We start from the raw sequence: 26,889 nt of genomic DNA on the forward strand, positions 1-26,889 counted from the left end.
AATTATAATGTTATAATGTCTAATGTCACAATAGCCCTAACGTAACAATGGTTATTTCTGACTAGGCAATACATTCCAATGTAAATCCCCAAGGTCAAATGCTCCTCTTTTTGCCAAATACGGGTGTCCGTAGTGACACTAAACGCTATGCTCCACATTTACACATTCCCACACCAGCTCCTACCAACAAGACTGACCAGGAGAAACAGAAAATAAAGTTCTCACAACATGCTAAATCTCGGTATGCAAGAGCAGTTCTTCAAAAAAGTATTTGAAGAAAGTTCAGTAGTATGATACTTTATTGTAGTAAACCAAAAAAAAAAGCATATGGTCGATTGTTTCTAGGAAAAGACATATGTTTGGGTCAGTCAGTAATGTCAAACTGGTGGCCCTCCAGGTGTTGTGATCTACTGTATAAGTCCCCCCACCCCAAGAGCCAAAGGGATATGATCCAAACCACAAACCAGTTGACATACAATTCACTTAGGGGCTGATTCACTAACTTCGAGTGAAGGATTCGAAGTAAAAAAACTTTGAATTTCGAAGTGTTTTTTGGGCTACTTCAACCATCGAATGGGCTACTTCGACCTACGACTACGAATCGAACTAATCGAACTACAAATCGTTCGACTATTCGCCCATTTGATAGTCGAAGTACTGTCTCTTTAAGAAAAAAGTTCGACCCCCTAGTTCGCCATCTAAAAGCTACCGAAGTCAATGTTAGCCATTGGGGAAGGTCCCCATAGGCTTTCCTAAGTTTTTTTGGTCGAAGGATAATCCTTCGATCGTTGGATTAAAATCCTTCGAATCGTTCGATTCGAAGGATTTTATCGTTCGATCGAAGGAATAATCCTTCGATCGTTCGATCGCACTATTTGCGCTGAAATCCTTCGACTTCGATATTCGAAGTCGAAGGATTTTAATTCCCAGTCGAATATCGAGGGTTAATTAACCCTCGATATTCGACCCTTTGTGAATCGGCCCCTTAATATCAGTGTTTCAAAAATTTTTTAACAAGCAGCAGAAGATGGACAGAATTTATGGATTTCACTAATATTAGCAAGGTGACTGTGTGAGGCCTCATATGGGGCCCCTTTGCTGGCTTTATTTTTAGTATTTACATAAGGGGTGTTCATGATATGCTGAAAGTATTGCTGAGCCCCAAATTTCTCCAATGCAACTCACTGATGGCTGTTGAGGTGCTGCTAAAAATCCTAGTTTGGCAATACTGGAAGGAATGAAGTGATTTGGGTTCCTGGATTTTTATCTCCTTCAGTGACCTTCCACTGTATTCATCCTACATTCTGAGTTAAGGAACCCTCTGAGCTCCAGAGCTACAAATACATACATGGCAGGAGTTATCCTTACAGCCACTAATGTAATGTCAGTAGGACAAGGTCAATGGCACATACTGTAAGTTTGCTTGTATGTTCTCTCTGTGCCAGAAAGAGTTAATCTATGTACTGTGGATGCCTCTGACATTCTAGAAATATATAGGAAAGATAATTGGCGCCTGATGACCATAGTGTGTTTGAATGTGAAAGAGACCTTAGATCAGGGGTCCCCAACCTTTTTTTGCCCATGAGCCGCATTCAAATGTATAAAGAGTTGGGGAGCAACACAAGTATGAAAAAAGTATCTATGAGCCACATTCAAATGTAAAAAGAGTTGGGGAGCAACACAAGTATGAAAAAAAGTATCTATGAGCCACATTCAAATGTAAAAAGAGTTGGGGAGCAACACAAGTATGAAAAAAGTATCTATGAGCCACATTCAAATGTAAAAAGAGTTGGGGAGCAACACAAGTATGAAAAAAGTATCTATGAGCCACATTCAAATGTAAAAACAGTTGGGGAGCAACACAAGTATGAAAAAAGTATCTAAGGTGGGTGACATAAAAGACTGATTGGCTATTTGGAGGCTCTGCTTAGCAGTAAACCTGTTTTTTTCCCAACTAAAACTTGTTTCTAAGATAGTAATTTAAAAATACACACCTGCTTTGAGGCCACAGGGGGCAACATCCAAGGGATTGTGAGCAACATATTATATCAGTATAATCTTCCATTGTCTGTGAGAGCATTATCTTATATTACCCACAATCCCACTGCGAAGGGTGGGTCTGGCTCAGACGGAGACCCGTTTCTTTTTATGTTTAGAAAGATTTACAACCGTCAGTGATAAGACAAGTTATCACCTCAATTTTTAACACTAATTGGAAGGCTAAAATTGCTAGAAGTGCAGATTTTTTTTCACATTATAATCTGTATGTACTAATGACCTTTATCATCAAAAAATTAATGATAAATGATTTTTCCCCTTTTTTTCCCTAGTATTAAATGAAGACTTGGATGAAGGTAATGAGATCAAGTAGGCTATAAAATAACAGCCCACCCTTCTCCAAAGCATGAAGGTTACTGGGAAGCTGATCTCAACATTTGGCAAAAAGAAAATCCCTGTGAGCAGAATAAAATGGGGATGCTCAGCATTATGGGAAAGATGGGGAAGGGGTTGGGCGGGGAATTGATTTCCAGGAAGCACTATAATTTTTTATTACCCATTTTCTAGCTTCATTTCAGAGTCATAATTCAACGAACAGACAGATATTACTGTGCCAACTACTCAGCGTCTCATCTCATGTGAATGTAGATGGCTGAGTTAAAATGACATGGATATATCAAACACTTATATTTCCTTTTTTTTTCCCTTTTTATCCTGCTCTTGAAAAGTCAGAGTTGGACATCTGCCATTGAACCAGATTAGTATTCAAGAAACTACTATAATAAAACCCCTCTCACTCTTACACATTTTCCAAGGATAAAGATGGCCGTACACAAAGTATAAGACGACCATGTTGGCTGATATGAAGATCCTGAGACTTAACCAATAAGCTGTCCTAATGCATCGAATTTAATATGCTGTGGACTAAAAATCTGGTCAGTTGATGACTTTCATTGGTGTGTGTTTGGAAAGTGATCAGCTAAATGGGAGTAATAAGAGCTACTCAGTTGTGGTTTGGGATGAAAGGCCCACTTTCCAAACTATTATTCCTCCTCTCCTCACTTAACCTTTTTATTCTCCTAATCTTTTTTATATACTTACTATATTCTTCCATTTTTAAGCATTTCTTCCCTAAAAGAAATAGGGAATGACCATGAAATAGGCCATAGCCCGGGAGTTTTCCTGGTATCCCGGTAGGCCAGTCCGACACTGGAGCTACTCACTTGTGAAATCAGTGCAGTACAATCAGATCAGTTCAAGCTGGCCATTTCTGTGTGTAATGACTAGCTGAATATCTGCCATGACAATCAATCAGATAGTACACAAAACAATTTTATCAATACTTCAGTCTCATGCCAACTTTTAATAGATCTGAGGTTTACAAACCCTTATGGAGAGGCATATGAATATTGTTCGATGTGTTCCCCATTAATGGGGCGTCCAAATGTTACAACTCCCAGAGTCTTCAACATATTTTAAAAATGCTTTCTGTAGTCCATCAACATCATGGATGAATTCTTAAAGCAAGAATGTTGAACACACCTACCCCTGTTCCCTACATTTAAGACTGTTTGAGCCCCCCTCCAGGGGAATAAAACACCTCCCAAAGGGTTTTTAATTACAGGCACCCCAGCCCCCTCCTCAATCGCATGAGGCTCCATGATGTTGATCGCCAAGCAAGAGCACAAACACCTGGTCTTTGTTTTCAGTGTGCATGCTCATGGTTGCCAATAGTTTTATTGAAAGTCTATGTCCCTTTTAAACGCAACAAAAGAAAGTATATCCCATAATAACTTCAAATATATATATATATATATATATATATATATATATATATATATATATATATATATATATATATATATATATATATATATATGATAAAAAAAACAGAAAGTCCCCCATTAGATGCTCATTTCAGTCAAAGTACAATAAGTTCAAGGCTGTAGAGTCCAGCACTTTCATCACTTCTTACCTCTGCTTGGAAGCCTTCAACTAAGATGGCTACTAACAAGTTGAAAAGCACGTAATTTCCAAATGTCATCAGGGCCACAAAGTAGAGCGCTGCCCAGGAGGAGGTGGAAGCCATGCCGTTGTACAGGACCATATTCCAGTCTTCTTGGGTGAGAATCTTGGGGGAAAATGAAGTCCAATATCAGTTAGAGATCAACTAATATACATCCTAAAAAAAATATTGGTTAATATATGTATTTTTAACATTTATCAACATTAATGGTTCATTGTGTTAAGGGAACATATGTCAAATGTCCTCACTGGTCTATTAGCTTTGAATTAGGGATGCACCGAATCCAGGATTCGGTTCGGGATTCGGCCTTTTTCAGCAGGATTCGGCCGAATCCTTCTGCCCGGCAAATTAGGATTCGGTTCCGTATTCGGCCGAATCTTCCGTGAAGAAATATGTAACATGCCCCAAAATTGTGGTAGATGACTAATAATTCTGATCATATTTGAGATATAAGTACTCTATAAGTGTGCTTTTTCAACCTAACATTACTGTCCTACTGTAAGTAACCGAGCCATGCTGTTTGTCAGTAGTGCAGTGCAACTCATGCTGGAATCAGCCAATAATACAACAGGAAATCTGTCGGTAACTCACAACATACTAGGTTAAGCAATTCATAAATAAACCATGAAATATTTAGAAAATATCTGAAGAACTGTTGCAAACCAGATTTAACCATTCTCTACAGCTGAATGGATTCTTTTTATAGTAATGGTCCCTCAGGTAGACTTTTCTCTTCAGGTGTCAACAAATAGAAACTGCCCAATCTTTTGAATATATCAGGCTTTTAAAAGGGCAGTAAACCCTCAGATTCAACATGAGTGCAATAAATAGGGCTTGGCTTGAAATTACTTTTGGCCTATTGTTTTAATAACATGAAACCTATGGAGTTTCTTGAGCAAAAAAGGGCAAATAAGGAGATTGAAACTACTCCATGTTTGGTCCTTGCGAGGTAAATAATTAGTAGATAATACACTTCCATTCATTATACAGGATTACACGTTGAATAAGGCTTTTTAAACAAATCACAATAATGAAGAAAAGCTATTCTCTTTCTCCAATCAAAAGATTTTTACATAATTTCTGTTGCATCTCAAAGGAAAGGGCCTCTGTTTGCTCTGTGTTCCTTAACGATCTAAAAGCTTTTTTTTTTAAAAAAAACATCAAATATTTTTTAAAGGATTTTTTTTAACTTTTCACATTTTAGGTCTGGACGACGGCATTAGAGAACAGTAATGCATTAGGAATACGTCAGAAATCTTTTTTTTTTTTTCTTCTAAAAAGTTAATTAGACTTACAGAGGTCAGGCCAGAAATGAGGCCACATTTCTGACGGGAGTTTAGTTAAAAGTGAGTTTAAATAGATTCAGATTAGTGATTGAAAATGATGTTCCCAATGAAATATACCAGTCTAAGAAAAAAATAAAAACATGACTGTAGGACTTTTCTTTTTAACTCTTTATTCCTAAAACCAATCTTTGTCTTTCAAATCTGAACCCTGAACTCAATTATCCTAATATTCCTACTCCCCAGTTGTGGTTGAAAAAGATAATGATACGATGCTAATGCGAAGGGAAATGTCTGTAATTCCTGAAGCCGAAGAGTAATGTCATTTGTTGGCATATGAGAAATAGTCTGGACCATCTTCCTGCCAACCTTAAGTGCCTGAACCAGTTCAGCCCTCCGCCATTATATCTACCCCAGTTATTCCACGCAAATGAAAAGACTTTTTTTTATTTGTGACAGAATACAGCGTAAAGGATAGTATCTTTAAAGGGATTTCACTCAGAATCTGTGGCAGTATCAACCTCAAAACAAACACTGGTTCAATAATTGGGAAGATATACCACAGCCACAAATTCTCTCTCTCTATATCTGTCTCTCTTGTTTTTATATGGGGTATTTCCTCCAGATCCTGGTCACTGCCACATATTTAATTGCCTAGTTACACTCAGGGGCAGATGTATCAAGGGTCGAATACCGAGGGTTAATTAACCCTCGATATTCGACTGCCGAATTAAAATCCTTCGAATATCGAAGCCGAAGGATTCTGCGTAATTAAATCCTTCGAATCAAACGATTTGAAGGATTTTAATCCATCGATCGAAGGATTATCCTTTGATCAGAAAAACTTTAGAAAGCCTATGGGGACCTAACATTGGCCTCGGTAGGTTTAAGGTGGCGAACTAGGGGGTCGAAGAAATTTTTAAAGAGACAGTACTTCGATTATCGAATGGTCGAATATTCGAACGATTTTTAGTTCGAATTGTTCGATTCTAAGTCGAAGGTCGAAGTAGCCAATTCGATGGTCGAAGTAGCCAAAAAAAACATTCAAAAGTCAAATTTTTTTCCTCTATTTTCCTCTATTCCTTCACTCGAGCTTAGTGAATGGGCCCCTCAATCTTTTACTCTAATCCATGGTATGTTTTGTCCTAGGAGCAACTGAGCTCTCACAGAATGATACTGCTGTTGAGGTTACACTCCTTTAAGGTAGTCTCACATTGTTGGGTTTCTCTCTACAGACCTGCCCTCATCTCCTCATACACACCCACCCGGCCCCTATGCTCAACTTGGGACAATCTATTGACCATCCAATTCACCAGAAGAGTTGAGTCATGCATAAAACCATTCTCCCTGTTTGCCCCATGCCTAGCATCTTGCATCAGGCAAGCTCTCACACTAAAGCTGGCCATACACTTACCAATAATACCATATGAAATTATCTAAATAAATTGATCCCAAATGATATCCAAGTACTACGGCTATCAGTTGGTTTGGGAATAGGGCAGGTTTGAAAATTTCATCAGCCAATGGACAATGTTTTCCAGTTCATGGTGCATCGAAAGATGACAGCTTCTCTTAACTTCCTGCTGTTTGAATTGTTCATGCTCTTTGCAACAGGAAGGCGACAATACTGTGTGAGTCTCCTTCTAAGCTCTCCATCCACTCAGACCTTGGTCCAATTGGTGTGTATATAAATATATACTGTATATTCAGTAGGTAAAAGAATGCCACGTCCTTACCTGGAAGACGGTGACAATTGCCCAAAGCAAGGAATCAAAGTTCTTTCTGTCTTTGACTGTTTCTCCGGTGTCTGCAGTCCAAGTAAACTTACACCCAAACAGATGCATGCCAAGGATGCTGCATATGCCAGTTGCACAAGAAAGAAGGACACGTTGGTTAGCCCTTAGTTACAACAGAACTGACATTTGCTTTTGAAAAGTTCACAGTGAAAAGAGCAACAAAACCCAGATGATAATGCATATGTTAAACTCCTTGTTTAACGACTGAATAGGCATGTGTACTTCCTACTTCTTGAGAGAATTATTTTTCTGTTTTATCACTGTACAAAATTTAAATTTAAGGAAGACATTTCTATATATAAAAATTCTGAAAGCAGAACAGGACTTTAGAGGTCTTGACATCTCTATTGTGTCTAAAAAAAAAAAAGCTGTAGTACCTGAAGATAAAGATAAAGAGCATAAGAAGCATGCAGAAGGTGGCAACATTGTCCATAGTCTTCACCAGTACCACCAGCTGACGACGCAGGGCAGGCATAAATCGCACCAGCTTCAGCACACGAAGTAGCCGGAACGTTCTAAGCACAGACAGACCCCCATCCGACTGGCCGATGATTTCCCACACACTGCAATATAGAGATCAATACAGTTCTTTGTATCACATTGACTGGATAAAGACACTGAATGAATGGGACAGAACAATGTCACAAACAGTAGGTCAGAGAGAAAGAACTTCAGTGTTCTCAGCGGTTTCTACATATACAGATGGAACAAACTTTATCTAGACCTTTCGCTTGGAATGACTCACCATGTCCAACAATGTCACTCAAACAGCATGGTCTTACCTTTCTCCCCTGACATAAATGCTGTGACATTATAAGACACGCCGGGAGATTTCTCCGTTCTCTTACCTCCCGGCGCGCCTTTCCCCGGCTTCTGGGGCGCAGGCAACGTCACGCGTCCCGGTTGTGCGCAAGTGACGCTGGTTTGTTCTCGTTCCCACGAGTGTTGTGAAGCTCGTGTTTTCATGCTGAACCTCATTACATAATTTTTCGGCACGAGATACGAATTTTTGGCGCCAATTCTCCTAAAAAGACCTTCTTCCATTTTAACAGTGCCCAAGCTGGCTTCTGTTATTTACTTTTGGAATCTCCTGTTTTTGACTTCTGCCTGTTTTGACTTTGATCCTTGCTGCCTGCCTCAACCCTTTTGCCTGTTTTATGACTATACCTTGCCTAATCCTTGCCAGTACCTCTTTACGGACTTATTACTATCAAACGCACCAATTCCTTGTTGTTTCCACAGCAGAAAGCCCAGGGCCCGAAAAGGACGTCAGTGAACACCGGAATCTGCAGGGTTTCCCTTGTGTGTCTTAGAGTACCAAGTGCCTTCAAGGTTCCTGATTGACGAGTACGTTATAGACATATGGTTAGCGATACACCGAATCTACTATTTCAGATTCGGCTGAATCCACTAATTTACGAATCCTTTGCGAAAGATTCGGCCAAATACCGAACCAAATTGTAATTTACATATGCAAATTATGCTGGCCATAGATGTAAAGATCTTTTCGTTATCGGGAGACCACGATTATCTCAAACGATCGTTTAAATGTACGATTTGTCCATCAACTAAAAATACCATTTCAGGCAATATTGCCAACAAAACTGAGGGGAGCTTCCTGCTTGGCCCTGCAAACATAGATAGATTGAACTGGGACCGATAAAATTTTAACCTGGCCAATCAATTTTCTGACTTCACGATAATTTGACGGACTGGTCGCATTTCACTAAAATCGCTCATTCACCAAAGAAAAATCTATGGGGACCTTTAGGGTCTGGAAAGGAAAGATTGTAAGAAATGTTTTTACTTCCTTGTTTTTTGATGAAAAGTCCCTTGCCACCCCTAATTTGCATATGCAAATTATGATTTGGCTTTGGTTCGGCCAGGCAAATGGATTTGACTGAATCTGAGTCCTGGTTAAAAAGGCCGAATCCCAAGCCGAATCATGGATTCGGTGTATCTCTACATATTGTATGGTGTGTTGTGGGGCGCAGTGTCAGCTGTGTGATGTCAAAACGAATTCCGCTCTCGCCATCTGTATTTGAGCAGCATATTGAAACTCTACTCCAGCTTTTGTCTATACTTTTCAATGTTGCCATCAGACCTGCTGACAATTTTAGCTACTAATGACATACCAACGTCCCTTTCATGCTGACCGAAAAACTTGAATCTTCTGAGCCGGCATTATGGTCTTTTTACTGGATTCTACATTTTGTGGTGTTTAAAAGCTGTAGGAGTTCTGTTTTCAATCCGCACTGAACGTCTACAGGACATGTAATATGCTTCAAGTGAATTATTGCTAATGAAGTCGCCTAGAAACTTGAAATGGTGCAATGTGTTCAGGCTTTTGGATCCCCAAAGGGCTTACCATTGTGATTGCACCTATTAAAGTCAGCCGTCTATCCAGGCTCAGAGAGTAAAATAAACACGTCGTATTAGAGAGAAATGCTGAGCCTGCCTTGCCCTAAGCTGCTGAGAGTAGATTACATCAAGCTACGAAGAGGACATCCCTGAGGCTTGGTCATGCCCGAGTTGCCACACGACAGAGCTCCTAACAATGACACATTGATTACATGAAGATGCAACAGACAATTTCCACTCTGTAGAGCTCCCTGAGATTTTGCTTTCACCTGCATCAAGCAAATCAATTTTAAAAAGCCAATTTCTTTCAAAGTTCCACTTAATTAAATAAACTTTGAATAGTCATCTGGTGTAGCCATGGAAAAATGAGTATTGACTTTCCGCTCTGTTTCCGTAAGAGCCAATCTTATTAAGAGTGGGAAAGGGAGCTGTGGCCGGACCTAGAAGATGGAAAGGTTAGGAAAACGTCCAATTGTGGTGACTCAACTTATTCTCCCTCGTGTCAGATGTAATGGCATTAAATTAGACCACTTAGGTTCACTTGCTCTCAATGTGACATTCCCAGAGCTTCAAGTCCAGCTAACTCACCAGATAAAGATATCAAAAAGGCAGCATTATGAAGAGCACTTCAAAGGATGAGAAGGATTATGAAACTCTTATCCATGGTAGACTATGATAGTGAAATTACTTAAAGGGACAGTTTAATTTAATTTCTCATTAAAGCCTTTCCTTTGTATCCGTCTAATGAAGGTAGTAAGAGTTTAGAGGGCATTATTTCGGTCTTATATATAGCTTCTAGGAATGTTTTTTACTGGTTCAACATACAGTTTTATCCTTGTAGAATCTGTCATTGTCTGTCAAGCTCCCATGATCCTCCTTTTGTGTTATAACAGTGATCCTCAACCAGTGGCTAGGAAGCAACATGTTGCTCACCAACCCCTTGGATGTTGCTCCCAGTGGCCTCAAAGCAGGAGCTTATTTTTGAAGTCCAGGTTTGGAGCCAAGTTTTGGTTGTATAAAAACAGATGTCCTGCCAAATAGGCAATTACAGCCTTATTAAGTACCCCCCAGGCACACATTTCATGCTTGTGTTGCATCCAAGCTCTGTTTACATTTGAATGTGGCTCACAGGTAAAAAAAAGTTAGGGACACCTGTGTTATAATTGCTAATAAGAAACTGCTGGTGTAACTTAGCCTGTGGTTTAATGACATTACATATTGTAGCAATTGAAGAATTTATGCAATAAGGACAGATTTTAAGGTAGTTTTCTGCCTTCTGCTGAATTAGTGCCACAAAAGCAGAGCTGTCAACCAACCTGGAGTTTCTGGCCGTTGTAGGCCATGATCATTTGTAGTTGGATGTGGTCAGGTGTGGCCACAAACCTCCCCAGAAATCACCTCTAGAAGGTTGACATATATTCAAAAGGCTTCTGTGGTGGGCTAAATTTGAAATACTAACTCTATCTTTTCAAACCCAAAAATTATGTGTTTCAGTTAATTCAGTTAATACAGTTAGTGTGAGGCTTTTTCCTTCAAACAGTTCCTCTACACTGAAATGCATAACAGGTGGGACTCTATGGGGCTTGGTCGCTTAGCAATTTTTCACAAAAATTTCATTTATCAGGATAGGTGTCCATATACATATATATGCAGAATAAATTGTCAAATCCAATTAGGCAAGCTATGTAGGAGAAGTGGGAGTCAATGGAGACTACTTTCTGCACATCCTTGTTTTTTAAAAAGTCTCAATACCCAGCTGGGGTTCCCAACTGAAGACCAAGAAAAAAAACATGCTTATTCTGAAACCGTCAAGCTGTTGCAGTCCAAAACACAGCTTGGTTATCAAGTTAGTTACAGACAGAATATGTTTTCTCTTACATGTCAGGCAACTAAGGAATAATTAACAGGAATTAAACAATCTGGGAAGAGCAAACTATAATTATGAATAATCAGTCACCTGATGACAACAATGATCCCATCAAAGATGTTGTACGGATTCTTGATGTATTGAAAGATCCCAAAGGCCAACAGCTTCAGCAGCATCTCCAGCGCAAACATGCTGGTGAACACAATATTGCTGATTTCCAAGGCGTTAGTCAGTTCTTCTGGCTGGAAAACACATGACATTGATTAGTGTTAGCCTCCCCACCATGTACATCAATGGTTACAATCAACATGGGCCATCTGTAACCTAACCATTATGTCTGACACTATGTTTGACACATGTATGTAATTAGAAGTGGCTTCATTAGTGTAGAATATAAAAATACTGCAGTCACCATGCTGAAGTTCCAGTAACTGGTCTTCAGGCTGGCCCCCCTTAGCTCAAACAAGGTTACAGATATATAGAAACATTGGGGTAATAGTCACCCTGCTATAGTTCCAGGGGTACCCAGTGCACAAATAAGCACTCACCACAAATCCCCCCCTAACTGGCCTTCAGGCTGAGCCCCCTTAGCTCATAACAAGATTACAGATATATAGAAACATTGGGGTAACAGTCACCCTGCTATAGTTCCAGGGGTACCCAGGGCACAAATAAGCACTCACCCCATATCTCACCCAAACTGGCTTTCGGGCTGGGCCCCCTTAGCTCATAACAAGGTTACAGATATATAGAAATGTTGGGGTAACAGTCACCCTGCTATAGTTCCAGGGGTACCCAGGATACAAATAAGCACTCACCCCAAATCTCCCCCTAACTGGCCTTCAGGTTGGACCCCCTTAGCTCATAACAAGGTTGCAAACATAAAACCTGTTCAATGTGGGTTTCAAAGAGAATCTATGGCAGTAAAAAGTGATTCTATCCATATATAAATGTCCCTAGCTGGCTCACTCAGTCAAAGTCCCTGTAGCTGGTTCTGCCCCACAGTTTGGGAAAGACCTTAATGCTACTGAAATATTTTAAATATTGACAAAACCCAATAGGGTTAGTTGCAATCAAGCAGAAATAACTGTCTCATTATTAGAGAGAAGAAAAAGTATGTATAAGTTGGTGCTATAATGAGCAGTTGAAGAAGTAACTTTCATTCCTACACCCCCGAGGCAGTAATAAAGTGCACATTTAGTGGAACTCATCCACCCTTTTGGCACACTGCGACATTTCTTTATGATCTGATTATTCAACTCTTTTCAGTGTGAAACAGGGCTTCCATCAAGGAGTGAAATCTGTTGGCGTGTGAAGGAGCTAATTAGAAGATCAGTCATTTGGCAGAGAGTCAGCGAGAGCTTCTCTCATTACGGATGGCCTGGTACAGAACATGTGATGAGAGCACCTTATGGCTGGGGGCCATAGCACTTTCCATTAATAATGCACTGATGATATCGACCTCAGGCATGTCTTCTAGGAGCTCTCTGTAAAACTGTCTGAGCATATAGTAGAATGCCTATACAGGTATACACATATATTATGTTTAGAATCCAAAAGGTGAAAAGGAAGGACATTGTAACTTTTTAAATTTACTTTTTTTTTCCCGTAAATTATTTTTATTAAGTTTGTAAAATAAATCCAGGGATACAGAAAAGAAAAGGGGGGGGGGGAACAGTAGAAAGCAGTACATGCCATCATTACAATGTATTAGCCTTGAACCACTAACAACAGCAAATAGTTAGAATTAATAATCTTTGTAGGCACAGCAATTCTATACAAGAGATATAAGAGTGGATAATCGTGTCAAAAGGGAAGGGACTAGGGATGCCTAGTCTAGGAGAGGGGTCTCTTGCAAATGTATTTTGTTATTTCGGAATTTAAGTGAGTGTGTTACGGGCTTACTAATTGTTTAGTGAATCTTTATACAGGAACCATCGGAGCCAGGTGTCCCTAAACTTTGAGTATTGATTGCCTGAGACTGTAGAAAGTTCCTCAAACTTAGCGATTTCGTTAACTTTATCTATCCAATTCTTAGGAGTTGAAGGAGTGGAAGATTTCCACATCTTAGTTATAAGAATTTTGGCCGCGTTAAGTAACTGTCTTTCTAGTATGAAGTCCAGGACCCCTTCTTTGGTTTCCTCATCCCAGAAAAGCAACGTGCGTGCCAGAGAGGCTGGTACATCTCTGCCTAGGATCTGGGAGCAAGTATGTATGATTGCTGACCAAAAGCTTGAGAGGTCAGGGCAGCTCCAAAAAGTGTGCATTAGTGTTCCTACCTCACTTTTGCATCTCCAGCATATATTGCTTGTAGCTGGATATATCTTGTGTAGTCGGGCTGGGGTGTAATACCATCTGCTCAAGATTTTATAATTAAGCTCCTGGATCTTGCAACATCGTGAGCTATATATCATGTTTGTAATCAAATCTTTGTATGAGTTTTCTGGTATTTCTATATTTAAGTCATGTTCCCAGGCTAATAGAAAGGTTAATTGATCTTTCTTATTATCACTGTCAAGCATATTATATAGGGCAGATATAACATGTTTTGGTGGTGTTGTACTGCTACATATCCTTTCAAACGAAGTGAGAGGCCTACCTAACTTATTAGTTCCGCCTAAATACCCGTAGAAATGTCGTATTTGGTAATATTGATAGTCCTGTAAAATTGCCGTAGGTCTAGCCTTCCGGAGAAGAGGTAAATCAGCCAATCGCCCATTGTCTAGTAGGTGGAAAAATTGTAGATGTCCATCCACAAGCCACTCCTTGAATTCAGTGGAGTGAATTGCAGCAGGAAATGCAGGGTTGTTTGTAATTGGGGTTAATGGTGAAGGCCAAGTTGAGATATTTGAACTTTTGTAGGCCCTATCCCATACTGTTAATGTGCTGTTAAGTAGAGGATAAGAGTTATGTATTATCCTACGATGTCATTTGTCTATCCATGGCAAATGAAGCAGATATGTGGCTGTAGATTGCTGTTCTATTTCGATCCAGCCCTTGTTATCTAGATGGAAAGACCAGTCTATCACCCTAGCAAGGATTACCGCCCTTAGGTATCTGGCACAGTCTGGGAGAGCCAGCCCTCCTCCTGTCTTTGTCTTATATAAAAGTGCAGATCTCAGTCTGGGGGGATGGTTGTTCCATACGAATTTGGTTATAAGGGATTGCAATGCTTTCAGCCAGGTCGTAGGATATGATAAGGGAATGCATGGAAACATATACAGGAGGCGTGGCATAATGTTCATCTTAATGACATTAATTCTTCCAATCCAGGATATAGGTTGTGCTGTCCAGTGTCTTAAGTCTTTAAGAACTTTGTTATACAGAGTTTTGCAATTCACATCTACCCAATCTTTGTAGTCCTTAGTGATTGTTATTCCAAGATAAGTAAAGTGTCTGTTTGCCCAGCTATACGGAAAGTTCAGCGATAGGTCCTGTATTGTTGGGAGAGGTAAAGAGATGTTCATAGCTAATGATTTGGAAAAATTGATCTTGAAATTGCTGATTTGGCTATATTTTTCAAAAAGTATATTGAGGTGAGGGATCGTGGAGAGAGGGTTCGTAATAAACATTAATAAGTCGTCAGCGTATGCTGCTAAATTTACTTTTTGTCAGAAGTGTTCTACTCCGTAGACCCTACCTCTGTCTAATGCAGTGGTTTTCAGAATTCAAGGGTTTGGGTCCCTTTTTAAAGGCCACAATTTGGCCAGGCTCCCATCAGCTCCTAATATTCATATACTACATGTATAAAATGTTGTTTTTACGGCCACCTTGCTATTGAACCTTAACTATCTGGTACAGGTATGGGATATGCTATCCAGATTTTAAGGGGTAACCACCAACCACACCCACATTGGTTCAGAAACACTAGGAATGCGAAAGAGATAAAATAGTTTTTTACATTTCCCATGTGCCAATCCCCATTTCTCCAGTCCCGGTGATGAAAACGACAATGAACGTCTAGGGGTGCCAACTATGTAAATCTTGCTGTTTTACCTTGCTGTTGAACCTTAACTATCTGGTACAGAAACCCGTTATGCAGAAAGCTAATACATTACGGAATGGCCATCTCACATAGACTCCATTTTATCCAAATCTTAATTTTTAAAAATAATTTCCTTTTTCTCTGTAAAAATAAAACAGTAGCTTGTACTTGATCAAAATTAAGAAATACTTAATCCTTATTGGAAGCAAAACCAGTTTATTGGGTTTATTTGATGTTTACACAACTTTCTAGTAGGCTTAAAGGAGAAAGAAAGGCTTCATACACTTGGGGGTGCCAAATGTTAGGCACCCCCAAGTGATTGTATTGACTTTCCTGAAACCCCGGGCCGGTGCTCCTTTCAGCAGAAAACTGCACCAATTTGAAGAAAGAAGAAGATGGAAGAGGATCGCTCCGAGGTGCTCACTGGTATAACCCCGGGCCGGTGCAGTTTTCTGCTGATAGGAGCACTGGCCCGGCATTTCAGGTATGTCAATACAATCACTTGGGGGTGCCTAACATTTGACACCCCCAAGTGTACGAAACCTTTCCTTCTCCTTTAAGTTATGAAGGCCCAAATTACAGGAAAGATACATTGTCCGTAAAAACCCATGTCCTGAGCATTCTGGATAACAGGTCCCATACTAGTACAACCAATTAGAATGTACCCCTAATTGTTCTCCAGGCTGATACATTCCACAGATCTGATGAGCTTCACATAATCAACAATTTGATTGGCCGAGTAACTGATTACTGGGTTGGAGAGTGGATAGCTAACCCAATATACTAGATGGGGGTCATGCATATCGCAGTGACCCTCCCCTTGAAAATTCTGCTCCCACCATCAAAGTGCCCGAGGAGTATGAGAAATATATACTTTAAACAAATAAACTGTGGGATGAGAGTAGACCTTTAACATTGATAAATAGTACATTTCCATCATTTGACTGCAGAACTTTCTGGCCGCATGTAAACTCTCTGTGATCAATGCTAAACTAAACAGCAAATTCATATTTAAATAGTGTAACCGATCAAAGTGCTTTAGTCTTATGACTAAGCCATGGACTCGCCATATCTGGCCTGGTATTAATCCATTATTTATACTGCAGAACTCACTGTTTACTTATTCAGCATATGGAACACATTTAGTAAATTTATTATTAACAGATCACTGAACGAATCTGTTTGATGAATTAGTACCGCTCTGATTATCACAGGGAATGTACATGGTGGAAACAGGGAAATAGAAATCATGCTAACTCTGTAGCCTTCTAACTCCGCACTACCGGGGCTCAAACAACACAAAGGGGCCCATTTACTTCGTTCGAGTGAAGGAATAGAGGAAAAATAGTTTGAATTTCGAATGGTCGAATATGGCTACTTCGACCATCAAATGGGTTACTTCGACTACGACCTTCGAATCGAACAATTCAAACTAAAAATCATTCGACTATTCGACCATTCGATAGTCGAAGTACTGTCTGTTTAAAAAATTCTTCGACCCCCTAGTTCGCCACCTAAAACCTACCGAGGCCAATGTTAGCCTATGGGGAAGGTAACAATTTTCTGATCAAAGGAATATCCTTCGATTGATGGATTAAAATCCTTCCAATCGTTCGATCGTAGGAATAGCGGTAAATCCTTCGACTTCGATATTCGAAGTCGAAGGATTTTACTTTGACGGTCGAATATCGAGGGTTAATTAACCCTCGATATTCGACCCTAGGTAAATGTGCCCCAAAAAGTAGCATTTCAGCACATACATCTGAAAAAACATAGATGGGATTTCAGTTTCAGGCCAGGCATCCTTAGCCCACCAGAGAATTAGGGCCCCCTTTATGCACCAGAAAAGCTCATTGACCAATTTAGGTGCAAACAGTTTCCAATGGCAGACTGTTCTTGTAGTAGACTGTCCAAAACAAACTACTGATTGGTTGCTTTTGGCACATGCACTTGTGCAGTTTGGCACCTATATTCATAAACCAGCTCAAAAATATACTAAATTTGATTTTACAGTTTGCCTAACTATGGCTGAATTGGCTTTGTAGGTCTATATGACATGGTTTCGTTTGAACTGAAGTCATTAAGCACATTTCTCAGACCGTGCACAGAATCCAAGAATGGCATAAAATATATCTGCATCTCCGGGGAAATATTCTGCAACATGCAAGTTTTATTCGGCTAGCTATCTATAATTGGGAATTTCTAGCTGAGATAAAGCCCATGCATTGATAATTGACAAGGCCTTAACATATTATGGAAAGCGCCATAATTAAAAGATTCCTTTTATCTTAAATATGAAATAAGTGTTTGGCCTAGGACTCTTTAAAAAAAAAAAGGGTCGGCAGTGAATTCCAGTATGTAAAGTCAAGTAGAAAGCCTATAGACAGTAAAGTATTGCCCAACTCATGTTTCTTCAGGTTCTTGAAGGACAATTTCCACTTTCACTTGTTATGGGGTATTTATTTCTTCCATAGGCCAATATATCGCCTAAATAAATTCATACATTTTACGAGTGCTGCATTCAAGACCAGCTAGTTTGATTCCAAGTGAAGACTGAGACATAGGTAGAAGGGTGAAGACCAAGGCTGGAGACCAAGACAACAATGTAAACAATAATACTGGTAGCTAAAAACTTGTTGCAATTACTGGTCTCAGAAGATAGGCTTCAAGTTCATATGGTGTGAGGTGGAAGCAACAAGATGTTTAACATACACTGAGAACAACATCATCAAAATTTGGTTTTGAGACCCAATCTTAATTCTACTAAAGTCTGTAAGATGGCCCATGTATAAGGTCTTCCCAATGACCTGCCCAACTGCTATCTGGCTGCACACATAACTATCGGGCTGGATCCGATCAGAGGAGGATTGTGTATTTGTGTATTGATGAAGTCCTCTCCAGACCAGTTGTTTGGGAACATTGCCCTAGAAATATAACTTGTTTGACCTGCTTAAGAGTGGACACAAGAGTCAAAGTTGCTACACAACACTATCTGCAGATTGGCCTGTTTATATATATGCCCTTTTACAATGGATGGTTTCATTCAAAGGGGTTGCTGGGTCCAAGTCCCCCCCCTTCATTGTGTCCTAGGCACGTGCCTCTCCTGCCTACTCCTATTTCCAGATATCAGTTTGTTCCTTCACCCTTGAAAATAACAAACTGATTTAAAAGTAAGGGTGGTTCTGACTTCTCTTCAGAGAAGAGCAAAATAACTTAAAGTTTGGTTGAACTTAGAAAACCAAAAAAGTATTCAGTGGTTTCTCGGCACCATAAAACATTAGTTGAATTTAAAAAACAACCTTGTTTTACATCTGAACGCCAATATGTTCCTATTTAGGAGAATATCCCCAGCATTGATCCCTACAGTCTCACTCAGATATGCAAATCTAGCTCGGCATCACTTAGTGAAGAAAAAGCAGGCAATAAAAGGGAAATATATACAAAAAGTGTGCCGGCACTTTAGTAATGGCATCTGCAGGATTTCTGCCGCTGCATGTCGCCTTCCTTTTAATTAAAGGCATCTCTTCAATTAAAGCGATAAGACTGTCATTTGGAAGTCTAGATAACCTTCCCGCTCCCCCACACGCTCCCCGCTTTTTCCCAATCCATGTTAATCACTCCGCATTTTCATGTACCAAGACATAAAAGCTTAGTGGAGAAAAAGATAAAACCCAGTGCCCAGGCAGCAAGGCAATGTGACCAGGGAAGGAGGAATCATATCTTAAGGCATAAAGAACGGGCAAAAATAATAGTAAAGAAAAGAAATGGTAAAAAAATAGACATTTTATAAATATGAGATCATGACACTGTTTATTCTGTATAAACTATTTATTGTATAGGGCAGAGGGTGGGCAGCCTAAGGGACAGGGGAATGGGAGCTGTAGTGGAGGTCGGCTTTGGGTGGCCGTGGGAGTCCGTATCTTTCAGCCTGTCTCTGACCACAGGTGTAATCTGCCCAAGTTGAGTATTACATATAGAATAAGTAACCACAGATTTACCCTACCAAAATAGAGGACAAGGTCAGAGGTACAACATACATACAAGTTAGCAACCACAACTATACCCTACCCAAACAAAGGACGAGGTGAGTGGCATGTATAAATTGAGTAACAACAAATGGATCCTGGACAAACAAAGGACGAGGTGAGTGGTACGCATAGATTGAGTAACAACAGATGTACCCTGCCCACACAAAGGACAAGGTGAGTGGAATGTATAGATAACCAGTGGTTAACCACAGATGTACCCTGCCCAAACAAAGGACGAGCTGAGTGGTATGTATAGATAACCACAGATGTACCCTGCCCAAACAAAGGATGAGGCTAGTGGTACATATAGATTGAGTAACAACAGATGTACCCTGCCCAAAGGACAAGGTGAGTGGTATGTATAGATTGAGTAAGAACAGATGTACCCTGTGGCACATATAGATTTTGTAAAAACAGATTTACCTTGCCCAAATGACGAGGTGAGTGGTACATATAGAATGGATAACAACAGATGTGCCCTGCCTAAACAAAGGAAGAGGAGAGTGGTACATTTAGATTGAGTAACAACAGATGAACCCTGCCCAAACAAAGGACGAGGTGAGGTGTACATATAGAACAACAACAATTGTACCCTTCCCAAACAAAGGAAGTGGTGAGTGGTATGTATCGATAATCACAGATGTACCCTGCCCAAACAAAGGACGAGGTGAGTGGTACATATGGATAACCACTGCCCAAACAAAGGACAAGGCTAGTCGTACATATAGATTGAGTAACAACAGATATACCCTGCCCAAGGGATGAGGTGAATGGTATGTATAGATTGAGTAAAAACAGATGTACCCTGCCCAAAAAAAGGACGAGGTTAGTGACATATAGAATGAATACAACAGATGTACCCTACCCAAACAAAGGACGAGGCAAGTGGTACACATAGAATGAATAACAACAGATGTGCCCTGCCCAAACAAAGGAAGAGGTGAGTGGTACATCTAGAATGATGAACAACACATGTACCCTGCCAAACAAAGGTCAATGTGAGTGGTACATAAAGATTGAGTAACCATAGATGCACCCTGCACAGAGAGATGGCAAGGTAATAAGCTCATATGAAATGAGTAATAGCAGATGAACCCTGCTAATACCACTGCAGCTTTTGTGATCTTTACATTGGGTTTTGCGTTCCATCTTCCTGATGCCCAATTTCTTTCTCTGGCATATGCCAACATGATTTTCTACATCATTCCTTTTGACACTCTAAATCATTTAACTGTGTCAGTGACTGATGTAGCCATTCACCGCTTTCCAAATCTGTTAGATCTGACACATTGCTTTTGAAAACTCCCTTTCAGATGTCGGTCATAATAGAAACCTATTGGTAATTAGCAGGGAAATTAATATGAAACACATGTAGAATCCATTCTTTATTGTGAATCCGTTACTTTGAAATCTCAGTCCTCTGTTGATTGCGTTTTCTATTGTTTTATCTTCCTTGTTTGGATTATGCAAATACTCTATTACATTAAATTAAAAACAGAAAATGACAATTAAATACCAAACCCTCCTATAAAATTAAAGTAGTCCTGAATCGTGATAAAAATGTAAAGGCTAATTACCACTTTCTTTTAATGATTGAGAAATATGGACACCTAGGGACAGATTTACTAAGGTTAATGGTAAATTAGATTTCAAATTTTCAAATTTTTTTGGTCAAAACTCAAATTCGAATTTAAAACCACCAATTCGAATTTGAATTTAAATGTGAGGTTTATTATAGTTAGACCCTTCAAAAATTAGAATGTTCTCCACCTAAAACCCAGTGCTACGCAATATGTTGGCGCTATATAAATACATGTTAATAAAAACGTCAATGGCAGAGGTCCTTTGAACTATTTCAAGATGTTAATAGTAGTGATAAGCACATTTTTGCCATGGTTCACCGTGAAAATGACGCCCATAGACACCAATGGGAGAACAAAATTGATGCGCGTCAAAAAAAATTTGAAGCACAATATTATGGTTTTTTTCCCAGAGTTCGAATTCGATTCGAATTTTCGGGTCTGCACAATTCGACCAAATTCTATACATTCACATTTTTTTCAAAAATGATATACTATTCAAATTGTGAATTAAACAAATTTATTTGAGTTTAAAAAAAATGCACATTATTCTAAAGTTTGGCCTTATAATAAATAAGTGATGATAAAAAAACCCTTTAGGCTCTACCTCAATCAACACAAACCATGACCGGTTATGCATTGAAAAGGCCTTAATCCTCCTTAAGCTCCACCTACTTTATGGTAGGTCCTTCTTTGGGAACTGTCATATATAAAAGTATATAAACATATATCAATTTTTCAAGGGTCTATATACAATGGTTCCAAAAAGCAATTGTGTAGGTAATTGTGTAGGTTGGAAAAGTGGGTGGCCGCAGGTATAATAGGGTAAAACGACAAAACCTGAAACAGTAGTGTTTTTTTCTTTTTATTTTCTTCCAATTTCAGCTGTTCTTGTTGTACAGTACACCTCCCAGCATGGTTGCCATCAGGAAGGACAGACAGGACTCTTGTCACACACCAAACCAAAGAGAAGGACCAAGACAACTATGGAGGTGGTGGGTTTTCCTGCCAAAATTGGGTTCAGGGCAGATTGTGGTCATGTAGGCATCTGGGGACCCAATATTCCTTAGGTCAACCCTTCCTCCTAAAATCAACTGATTTATTAGTGAACCGTCTCCTCTCATGGGAGCTGCATAGCAGAGAAAAACAGTGGGATTATTGTCTGATCTCCTCTTCCTTGGTAGATATGGAAATCATATAATGGTTAAAGGGATACTGGCATGATTTTTTATTTTTGGAAATATGTACACTTACGGCATCCCTGGTGGGCTCTATCTCATTTAAAGGCATACTGTCATGGGAAAAAAAAAATTCAAAATGAATCAGTTAATAGTGCTGCTCCAGCAGAATTCTGCACTGAAATCCATTTCAATGCCAGAAAGCATTTCTCTCCTAAAGTGCAGGCACAAGTCACATGACTTGGGGCAACTGGGAAATGGACAAAATGTCTAGCCCCATGTCAGATTTCAAAATTTTATATAAAAAAATCTGTTTGCTCTTTTGAGAAATGGATTTCAGTGCAGATTTCTGCTGGAGCAGCACTATTAACTGATTCATTTTGAAAAAAATGTTTTTTTCCCATGACAGTATGCCTTTAAATGAGATAGAGCCCACCAGGGATGCCGTAAGTGTACATATTTCCAAAAATAAAAAATCATGCCAGTTTAGGTTTAACAAACCATGTGTGTTTCCCTACATGTGGATTTTATTTACTGAACTTACTGTACGAGCCCAGAGGTTCAACAACCCTATAACAGTAATGATCCTTGCCTTCAAAGTTGTCCCCAGCAGCTCACAACTTGGATCTTGAAGGCCATCTTTTGTGTGGCAGTGGCACTGCACATGCTCAGTGTGTTCTGGGCTGCTACTGGCTAGTGAAGCTAAAGGGCAATGACACATGGAGAGATTTGTTGCCCCAGCTAAAATTTTGCTACCATGGGTGACAAATCTCCCAAAAAATGCCTTGTCCTTTGCAAAGGCTCCTATCCCCAACCTGTGCAACCTTTTCATGATGACACAATACAATACAGCAGTCCCTTACTGGAACACAATAAAACATCTCCTCATACTTTATAATTACGGAAAATCAGCGGAACATCATCATGAATGATAAACAGAGACATTAATCATTCCAATGTGTATCAGATAACATATACGGGAGGTAGGGGGGGTACAAAGCTTCAGAAGCTTATCACAAGCAGAAGAAGAATTAATTAGGGATGTTTGTGAGTCCCTCAAGCTGTAGAATTGAGCTGTCCGCAGCTGTTCTTTCTTTCAACTGTTTGCCACGTAAGTCTCCGCTGTTCTTACATTTTTACAAGTGTCATCATGTTTTTTTTTTTTACTTAAAAAGTAGGAGAATAAAATAAAAATAAAACAGGAAACCTTCATTTTCAGCTCATTTCACTTTAATGGTTTCCAAACATCTGTTGTTATTTTGTTCTGTATTAAGGAAACAACATAAGCCTGTTCCACCTCCTCTCGGCTGCTCCAAGTGAAATAAATGATCACAGCAGTGATGGTGAATCATGTCTGATAAACAGTAAACAAACATCATGAGCCCTATTATGGCTCCAGGCTGGGAACCTTTGGCACTCTAGATAGGGATCTGTTTCCTCTTGTAATGCTTTGTCTGTCAAGAGATAAGAAGGTCCACTTGACTAGGGACTTTGCAGCTGTTCATGAACTACAATTACCGGTGCTCTTTCCTCGCACTTCTCTACCCCAGTGCCAGAAGCACTCTAAAGGTGGTCATACATGGGCAGAGGTTCAGCCCTAGGTCCAATGATCAGAAAAGCAGGTGGATAAGCTGCCAACTCAGTCTGAAGGGGCTACCTAAGGGGCCCATAAATGGCGACCTTAAGCCTTCCACATAATCACTGTGGGATCATTGTACCCAAACTTGACAACTGTCATGAACGTGCTAAGATAGTTTCAGCAAGCAGAACCAAAAGCGGCAAGGTTACCCTATGACAAGTGGTGTTTTGGGTAGATCAAGGGTGTAATATGGTATGGTCTACTAAATGTACCTTTGGGTTTGGTTTGTTTATTATGTATAGGTCCATAACACATGGAGGTTCTCGGACAGTTCCCAAGCCAGGCAGCTAGTTTTCACTAAAAGCTGCCTGCCTTTATTAGATCAACTTAATCCTTTTATCTATCTGCCCCGCAAGCTTTCTGGCACCTACAAGGTAAAGCCAATTGTTCTGCTGAAGACAAGCTGCAATAAATCTGAGACGACTCATGCAGCCTTTCTAACACTGGAACAGTGCCAATTATCTAGTGCTTTGAAACTACCAGCCCTCTAGTGGGTGATAGACTATAGTGCCACAACATATCTTGCAAAGTCACACAAAAACAGCGGGTGCTGTTGGATGCTGACTGAGGATGGCAATAAACTGGGCAATACTCTTCAGTAAATGACTGCTTGGCCTGTGGGCCAAACATACAGATACCATATGACTAGGCATACATGTTAGGCCACTGTAATATTGTTCTGTTCTTTTTGGGCAACAGCCAGAACAATCGGAAAGTGTAGCAAGTATAGAGGCGCTACAGCAGGTAAGCTTCACTTCATCATCTAGAGATGCACCAGCCAGCTCCTCTCCACTTCATCTAGTATGGCACCATGCACTGGCTGGCTATTCTTCACCTCATCATCTAGTGATGTACAATGCATTGCCCAGCTCCTCTTTATCTTTTCATTTAGTGGTGCACCATGTACTGGCCGACTCCCCTTTACCCTGTCATCTAGAACACACTGTGCACTGGACAGCAATTGTTCTATTCAACATCTAATGATGCACAATGCACTGACTGCCCGATTCCTCATGATCTAGTAATGCACCATGCTTTTTACAGTTCCTCTAAACTTCCTACACCTTCTGCTCTTCTAGACTTCCTCATCTATTGATGCACCATGCATTGGTCAGCTCCTCTAGATTTCATCATCTAGTGATTCACTGTGCCTTGGCCTGCTCCTCTAGACTTCCTCATCTAGAAATGCACCATGCCTTGGCCTGCTCCTTTAGACTTCATCATCTAGTGATTCACTGTGCCTTGGCCTGCTCCTCTAGACTTCCTCATCTAGATATGCACCATGCCTTGGCCTGCTCCTTTAGGCTTCTTCATCTAGTGATTCACCGTGCCCTGACCTTCTCCTCTAGACCTCCTCATCTAGTGATTCACCGTGCCTTGGCCTGCTCCTCTAGACTTCCTCATCTAGTGATGCACCATTCATTGGCCAGCTCCTGTAGACTTCCTCATCTAGTGATGCACCATGCATTGGCCTGCACCTCTAGATTTCCTTATCTAGTGATGCAGAATTCTAGACTTCCTCATCTAGTGACACGCCATGCATTGACCTGCTCCTCTAGACTTCCTGATCTAGTGATTCACCATGTGATTCCTGTTTGTAGCATCAGGTTATATAACTTGTATTTTTTCTATAGAAACTAATAAATTCATAACTAATTATTAAATAACAATACATTGTGGACATTACCCTGTATGGTTCAATATCACTTAACTATTCAACATTGAATAAAGTTTATTTATTAACTAGTTTGTGCACCTTACTCAACAGCTGTTCCATGAATGTGCCACGTGCTATTGAGTTGGCCTCATTTTGTTTCAGAATTGGTTAATAAAAAATGCAGCAAACACCTCTTGCTTCCAAGAACCAGATAAGGGAGGAATGGGAAGTGAACATTATTAATGGGCTTGCAGGCTTCTAAAGACATCTATTGTTCACCAAGTTCCTTTCACACGCAGCTTGGCTTCTGGTGCAAAAAAACACAGATATTTTATTAAAATGCTAATGAAAGTTTTAGCTTTTAAGTGGAAATAAAACGGAATGTTTATTCAGGCTCCCATCCAGTCAGATTCATTTAGATTTTGATGCAAGTAAAATCTTTTGATGGCCTTGTGCTCTCCCTCTGAAGAAATACAGGCAGGAACATCTAAATGAGAGTATTGTTTGTGAGGATCCTTGCCTATCTTTTTGCAGATGATAGACCTCACGGCTTCTTTCAAGTGGAATGGAAATTTCCTCAAAACCTGCAGAGCAGCTCTGAGCAATGTTTCCGCATCACAGTCCGAAATCTTTCTTTGACAGGATAGATTTTTCTTTTGAGATACATCGTTTTGTGAGTAACCCATTCGGCTCTTTGAAGAACTTGGGAACTTGGGGCAGCATTTTTAAGACATATGATTGTTTTGGTTGTCTAAGTGCTTATAGGTTTGTTCTACTCCTTCCCACTTTAAAATGTAGAAGGTTCTTAGCCCTTAGAAGGGATTATGATGGACCTCTTCAAGTCACCCAGATTTTAGTTATCCCCAACCAAAATCTTGAATCTTCTACATCATTATAATTTTTTATTTAACCATAGATAAAGGCTAAAAGCCCATGGTAAAAAAAAACTAAGACTATCTTGAATAAAGGACACCCCAAAGGCTGGTCTTATTAGAAAGGGGGTGGAATTTCATACTTTTCCGGGGTTGTGCGATTGAGGGGGGAGTATATGTGTGCCCTGTTTTTGGGAATCAAATGTTATGTAGTATGCCTTGGTGCCCACTTAGGGTTACAGATGTAGTTGCTACCCCTATATTTTTATGTAAAAGATCGCTGTTGCAGGGGGTTTAGTTTGATTCCTCCCTTATAAAAATTCCATATCTATTTTTCATATAAAACGGTATCTTGGCTGTGTATGAGCCTGAGCTAAGCCTGAGAGTGCCATGCAATTCCCCTTGGGTGCTCAGATACAGCAGTGGGTGGATAAAGATGCTGAAGCGACAGTAAGAGTGGGAGTTTCCCGGCTCGTTCCTTTTCCACAGTGTAACTCATACCATTACAATTTCTTTGTTTATTGCTTTTCTAAATCTGACATTTTAATCTGAAGCTTTATGTGTCACCAAGTCCCATTCCCCCATCTGTCACCGTGTCAGCCAGGATCCCTGTGGGAAT

The 26,889-nt window shown here is 39.9% G+C and overlaps 1 protein-coding gene across 3 annotated transcripts in view; it reads right to left on the reverse strand.

Annotated features, from left to right (window-relative positions):
• cacna1h.L (calcium channel, voltage-dependent, T type, alpha 1H subunit L homeolog) overlaps positions 1-26,889 on the reverse strand; it is a 301,235-nt gene that overhangs the window by 50,545 nt on the left and 223,801 nt on the right. For all 3 annotated transcript variants that reach the window (XM_041576396.1, XM_018236589.2, XM_041576395.1), the window contains exons 11-14: positions 11,422-11,573; positions 7,481-7,666; positions 7,044-7,161; positions 3,974-4,129 (exon numbers count right to left, since the gene is read on the reverse strand). In XM_041576396.1, the coding sequence (XP_041432330.1) occupies positions 3,974-4,129; positions 7,044-7,161; positions 7,481-7,666; positions 11,422-11,573 (612 nt within the window). The remainder of the gene's footprint in view (positions 1-3,973; positions 4,130-7,043; positions 7,162-7,480; positions 7,667-11,421; positions 11,574-26,889) is intronic.

This window comes from Xenopus laevis, chromosome 9_10L (genome assembly GCF_017654675.1).
Source record: "Xenopus laevis strain J_2021 chromosome 9_10L, Xenopus_laevis_v10.1, whole genome shotgun sequence".
NCBI lineage: Eukaryota > Metazoa > Chordata > Amphibia > Anura > Pipidae > Xenopus > Xenopus laevis.